This window comes from Zerene cesonia, chromosome 6 (genome assembly GCF_012273895.1).
Source record: "Zerene cesonia ecotype Mississippi chromosome 6, Zerene_cesonia_1.1, whole genome shotgun sequence".
In the NCBI taxonomy this organism is placed as follows: Eukaryota; Metazoa; Arthropoda; class Insecta; order Lepidoptera; family Pieridae; genus Zerene; species Zerene cesonia.
Window position 1 is genome coordinate 719,376 of NC_052107.1, and position 6,855 is coordinate 726,230.

Genomic DNA, 6,855 nt, shown 5'->3' on the forward strand with positions numbered 1-6,855 from the left:
AATAGTACTCAATCCGAGAATTATAATATATAAATTATATATTATAAAAAATATAATTATATCAATTACTTGCATATATTATACTAGCTGTTCGCCTCGGCCTTACCCGTGGTACACATACAGCCTACGAAAACGTTACAGACATGCAAAAACAGCAGTTAGTGAGTGCAACATTGACTGACCTTAACATAGCCCTCGGATTTGAACTTGTGGTATATGAGCAGGCCGTGCATCTCGTAGGTGCGGAACTCGAGGGAGACGTTGAGGGAGTTCCCGCCGGAGTAGCCGCGCAGCTTCGCGTACGAGCCCTCCTTCAGGAACGTCACCGGCACTATGGGCGGCTCCTGCGGGAGAAATCATCACTCAAACAGTAAGCCAGTGCTATAGAAACTCTCTGTATCTTACACTCATGTGGGGTTTGGCATCGTTACTGTTGTTTATCTTGCAGAATTGTTTGATTTTCTACTCACTGTATTCCCATTTGGTTGCCAAATCAAGGTGTATCTATGTATGTTATCGAAGTTAGTTAATAAATTAATAATCATGTGGGGTATTGATTTATGTACAAAGAATTATATGATATAGAAAGAAAATATCCATTGAAAAATGTGTTGGTTATTTTATTAAGTATTTGCACTTCTATGGAGTACTCACGGGACAATTATACAGCGTGTTAACTTTCTGATACTTGAACGGCTCCCCGGTATCGTAGCCCTCTTTAAGTTGTGCTATAATGTTGGTAGCATTGAGGTACATGTTCTCTACGCAGCCGGTGAAGTTCTGCTTCACTACCAGACCCTCCTGGGAGTTTGGAACTCCTCCGATGTACATCTGGAAATCAGGTTTATAATAAACTAACTGCGCCCTGTGGTTTCACCCGCGTAAGTCCGCATCCCGTAGGAATATCGGGATAAAAAGTTGCCTATATATTATTTTGCGCTTAGTTGATTCGGTTACAACAGAGGAAAAGAATAGACTTAGTTAGTAAAATACAATTTAAAACTTGGAATGATAATTAAATATTATCCAACATAGAAGAATTACATAAAGAATCTTAAGCTATTTTTTTATTATTGTGTGAGGTTAGGTTTATTTTTTTTTTTCGATAACGTTAGTCAAAATTTATAAAAAAAAGAAAATTTCAATGCTCAATTTACATAATTGCAATAATAAAATAATATAACCACTCACCGCCCTGTTTAAGTTCAACCTGGAGAACTCTCCCCTAATCCTGCCCTGGACAATAACTCGGTCCACGGAGAAAATTATGTTCCTTCTATTCCTGGAGATGACAACATCATGCCAAATGTTGTCATCCAGCAGACTGCCCACAGAGAGAGATGTAGCTGCGCCAGAACCTGTGAACACATTCAGTTAATATCTTCAACTTAATGAGACATTTTTAAATATAGATTATTTTTAAAGAAAAGAAGGAAAATTTGACCACGACGCGGGATTCAAACCCGCATCATTTTGCCTGTAACACTGTAGCGACTAGTCTCTCGGCCACCCGGGATCCTGTCTCAGTAATCGAATTTATTCTACTCTTTGGTTTTCATGTGCCTAACCAGAACCATCTCAACCAATATGAAACATTATTTCAATGATTATAATATTGCAAAGAATAGAAAAAAATCTATTCATTCAAATCTTCTCATTTATAATGCATTTCAATGCAATAAAACTAAAAATTATATCTTTTACTTCATTTTTATCCTCAAAACAAGCTATCTATGACTGAATCTAAAATACATAATAAAAAAGCTCATATATCCACTTACCAAGGTCAATATTAAGCACAAGGCGATTATCCCTCAGCTGCAGAGCAATATAATCCCCCTGAGTGCCCCTAGAGTACAGCAGAGCCCCGGACGCGACACTAGTCTTGAAGCGGAATCGGACGGTTTCCCGGGATGCCGATATGGGATCCCGGAGTAGGTCTATTTTCACCAGCGATGTTCCGTTGAAGAAAAGTGTGTCGGCAACTTGAATGGACAAAAAATTATGATAAATTTTGCTCTATATGCTGACTTCACTAGCGTGGTAACAAAATAAAAAGTAGTAGCAGTATATTAATATAAAAAAAAAATGTGTTTAAGACACTGTATGGAAAATATAGAGAAAAGTTTCTTGCCGTGTAATTACAAGATATAGGAAATTAAAAGAAAACAGCACTACGATAGAAAAGTATTTCATAACAAAGTTTTGACTACCACATTTTCTGATATGGCTCATCGTAACACCATTTCTTACGGTCGTTACGGCGAGCGAAAGACGTGAGAATCGACATGTATGCATAAAATAAATCTCTTGTTCTATATCAATTAAATGAATATTCCTCTAAAATTAAACATTCTTCTTGACTGATGATGCTAAAAATACTGTGTTTATATAAAATTTTTTGATTAAGACATTTAAATTCAATTCTGACACCGTAATACCAGAGAAATGAACCGCCAATTGTGTTGCTAAGCGTAAAATTTGAGAACGGCTCGATCAATTCAGCTAATTTTTTTAAACGTTTTTTTTAAACCACCAGGAAGGTTCTTATGGATAAACGTATCATGATTGAAGCCGGGACGAAACGCTAGTTATATCTATAAAAATAACATTAAAAAAATCAACTAAAACTTATGGAAAACTTACCATAATCGCAGCCGTACAGTTCCACTCTCATTGATATCTTATCCCGCCATCTCATAGGATTGATTCTTATATACTGGGCTATTATAGGCACTTCGAATTCGTTTTTCACTACCGTATTACCGTCGTGGTTGCCTTCGAACATCTGCAATTGTTCATGTACGTAAGTATATCAAAAGGTTTTTTTTATATTGATTTGTTTACCCTACATCACACTATTCACAGTCTAGTTTGTAATAAGATTCAATATACGAGTAGAGTTAAAAAAAATGTTTTGATATACGAGTATTAAGTTGGATTTTCTTTTTTTTATTATTAACATACTTATCATACAAATAGATAAAATTTCGTCTGCTCTAAAAATACAATTTTGAGTTCCTATTGATTATGATCACGCAATGTCGTGACAAAGTTCCAGAGTTACATGTCAGTTCTTCTTTGTAAACAGCTTTCCACACCGGTGATAAATGAAAAAACTATATGACAATTCCAATATGTTTCTAGTAAAAGTCCAATTGAATAAATAAATGTTTGAGATTGAAATTAAGCTAAACTGTAGAATCTAACACAATATGAAGATCCTGGATTGTTCTCGAATAGGTTCCATTAAATAGTGGCCTTTTCAAAATTTTCAATCTGAATCACAACCCGTTTTGTTAAACTACCCTATATGGAGTTCTGCCTTACGTTTAAAATATTTTTAAAGGCTGCAGTAAGAACTCTAATACATATTTATTGCAATGACTTAAACTTCTTAAATCTCAAATTCTATACTTATTTAAAAAAAAAAATCGTTAATGCTAAGCCTGATACCTTATCCTGGATAGATACAATAACCTGAGAGAAAATTGGCAATTGAATTTACTTCAAAGCCAATTTTCATATAATACTTTTAGTTTAGTGTTAATTGTGTTGAGAAAAACAGTAATGTGCATTTAAAAACTATGTTAGTTATTCTAAAACTTTTAGTGCATGCTTAGTAACAGGAAGCTCAAAATTGAGGGCTAATATTAATAGTTTATAAAAATCTATGCCATTTTATACATGTTAAATTTATACCAACACTGCATGTGTGTATAGTTTATACTTGATTGATAATCATAATGATGATAATTTAAAAATCAATAATACACATTATTATATAAGATTCCTAATCCAACATCAAACTAAAAGAATCCCTTCAACCTGCGCATATCCATCCGCATCGGTCAAATCCCGCCAACTCTCGCCGTCATCGCAGTACTGTATCATGTACTCCGACACGAATTCGTCGGTCGCGAAGCGCCCCCTCGTGGCGACCGCGCGCAACTCCCTCCGTTTGAGCAAGTTTATCGTCAGGTGTTGGTAATACGAGCTCTCTTTCGCCGTCCATGCTGATGTCCCTTCACCGTCAAGTGTGTGTTAGTAAGTTGTGAATACAGTGGAAATGCAGCATTATACCCAACAGTTACCCCTTACATTATTATATATATATAATACTGCATTTAAACTGTATGTAAGAAAAATATTTGTTACTGATAAAATATTATAAAAAAAGTTAAGAACACTACAAGTGAGTTAATTCTACGTAAATAAATCTAGTACTAGTGGTATTTATACGAAGCAAACTAAGGAAGTTCTATCACCAAATCACTAACACAAGCATTGAAACATGCAAATACATCCCCACCACGATCGCGTTTTAGGCCCACCACCATATTACCTTCACTTCACCCCCCGCCGCTTTATACTGAGCGTAGTCAAGTCCATTGCTACCATAGCTAATATGGTACTCTTGGACGTATTCCTGCGAATGCGCTCGCCCTTGTGTCGCTATTCGAGTGACATTCTTCACGGAACCCAAATCTATGACGAGTTGTTGGTCAAAGTCATTCTCCGACGCCGTCCACGCGTTCAAACCTTTTTTCCAATTTTGTATTTTAGTCTTTACGTCTATTTTTCTGTCTGTTAGTATGTTGGGATGTTAGTGGAAATCAAATACGTAATTTTCATAACATTTTATTTAACCCAAATACATATTAGCCCTTTAAACTACGATGTAAAAAACAAAACCACACACCAACACATATACCTAACAAAAATAACAATTTAGTAAGGTTTTTGCTTCTTTTTTAAGAAATCACTAGTAAATTTTGGGTCAGGTTCCACCAATGGTTTAGCATCCTCAAGTAGTTCTTCAATAGTTAAACATTTAAATGGAACAATTTCACTTTTTATCCCATCTTTAACTTTTATTGCAATGGCCACACTATATAAATCATTCAATAATGTTTCTTCAAATACATAGTCTTCTATAAGTACATCATTTTCATATAAAATTGTGCTTGTAGTTATTTCACCAACTTTTAATTCCTCTTTTAATGAGAAACTCAGAGCCTCCAGGGAAGTTGTAATTCCCACACCAATGTTCTTCACATAACTCTCTTTCAAACACCAAATACGGTAAAAACATGCCATCTTTTGTAGATCAGAGTGATAACTGTGAATTTTCTTCCATTCATGCTCAGAGAGTTGCCTTCTCATCAAGCGGAAGAAATCTGGTACATCCTTGTTTACAGGAGATTCAATTGTCATAACATCAATACCAATATTTTGTGTAGTGTTGCCTGCTAAAACAACAAAGTCACCTTGATGGGATACATTGAAACATACTGATGTGTTACCAGCACCTATCAGATATGGTTTCCCATTGTCATCCCTGCCAACTTGTATGTTTTGGTAGGGGATATCAGTTGCAAAACTGAGATACTTCCTAATCATGAGTCGTCCAACTAAACTCGACTTAGCATCCTTTAGAAACACAAATTTTGAGATTCTCTGCTTCTCCTCAGGTTGAATATAGCTTGAAGCAGCTAAAATCTGAGCTTCCGTGGGGTTCCATTCACTGGCATTAAATGCCCATCTTGTGTTTTTTGTTGCCATTGTTATTTTATGAACAAGTGGAATTATCTTGTATTCCTTAGATGTGTTTACGTAATTAGTCAACAGGGATAGTTTTTTATACCATGTGTGAACCTGTTGACGAATTAATCCTGTTTCAGGGTTTATCTAGCACTTTCAAGCCAAAAACTTACTTAAAACGCAATAAAAAAGTCAAATAAAAATATGCATGCACAATTTGAATTAAACTCGCCAGGGGAAATATCATATATATGACTAGAAGTTTATTTTCCCATAACCTCGTGAGATACATGAAATTTATAAAAACTCTAATTAAACTTTAACACCTTCAATCATATGGATTATGGGAAAATATGAATGTATATGTAGGTAAAGGATAAAGAAGAATATTCTAGAACTACATTGAACAATGCTCAAACTACTCACACAATCGCAAATAAAATCAGTGAGCTTGCACCTAACAAAACAACCAAATAATTATTTTTGAAAGATCATAAAATACAAGTTCCAATAAGAGTTCTCATTAACATGTATTTCATGGTTAATCTTTCAGTCAGTTATAAAGCCTTGGCTAACTCGCAAGTCTTGGAACATATATTATGAGGATTAAGGAACTAGGTACTTAAATAAAATGCATATTGGCAATAAGATACATAAAAGATATCCAGATGAAAGTATGAACTTACCATGTAATTTCGCATTATCTGGTCCTCTTTCCCTTAAGCTAGAAGTAGCAGTCAATTTAGCGTAGTCTAAAAGAGGTTCATTACATTCGTAATCGTAATAATAACGAACTGAATCTGAAAATATAAACATTTATAACATGAAAACTTTTCAAATTAATTCAAAGACTAAAGTAAGAACAGAGGTACAATCAACATAATTATTTTCGATTTTTTTAAATTACAGTTGAATCAGTTAATTGTTTAGATATAAAATTGCTATGTACTAACCTGATTTTGTACTTGATATGCTAAAACAAAGCACCACAACAAAATAATACACAGGGCTGCTCATCATAACTTCATATTTAACACAAATTGAAGCAATAAATACAAATTATGAGTTAGTCACAAATTCAAATAAAATTGTTTGATCATTAGAATCGGCGTTGTCAACTTGTCATATCGCTCACCAAACAGGACAACACCCAACTTCGGTTTTGTAACGTTTTCACTGAATAATACTTCGGATGTGATTGGTTAAAATTTTGTTAAATAAAGACTAACCAATAAAAATTTAGACGACTTTACCAAAGACAATTTTAAGTAGAATATTCCGTCTAGTCTATGACTATCTTTTATACCTTAT

At 34.4% G+C, this 6,855-nt stretch overlaps 1 protein-coding gene across 2 annotated transcripts in view; it reads right to left on the bottom strand.

The window, feature by feature from the left end:
• LOC119840355 (neurexin-4) overlaps positions 1-6,711 on the bottom strand; it is a 16,751-nt gene extending 10,040 nt beyond the window's left edge. The window contains exons 1-8 of one of the 2 annotated variants that reach the window (XM_038366938.1): positions 6,498-6,711; positions 6,231-6,344; positions 3,829-4,025; positions 2,647-2,788; positions 1,782-1,985; positions 1,192-1,358; positions 655-831; positions 183-344 (exon numbers count right to left, since the gene is read on the bottom strand). In XM_038366938.1, coding sequence (XP_038222866.1) covers positions 183-344; positions 655-831; positions 1,192-1,358; positions 1,782-1,985; positions 2,647-2,788; positions 3,829-4,025; positions 6,231-6,344; positions 6,498-6,564 — 1,230 coding nt within the window. In that variant the 5' untranslated portion in view covers positions 6,565-6,711. Of the gene's footprint in view, positions 1-182; positions 345-654; positions 832-1,191; positions 1,359-1,781; positions 1,986-2,646; positions 2,789-3,828; positions 4,026-4,345; positions 4,543-6,230; positions 6,345-6,497 lie in introns of both variants that reach the window. The other variant, XM_038366937.1, reaches the window with a different exon arrangement.
• Positions 6,712-6,855: the final 144 nt, after the last annotated feature.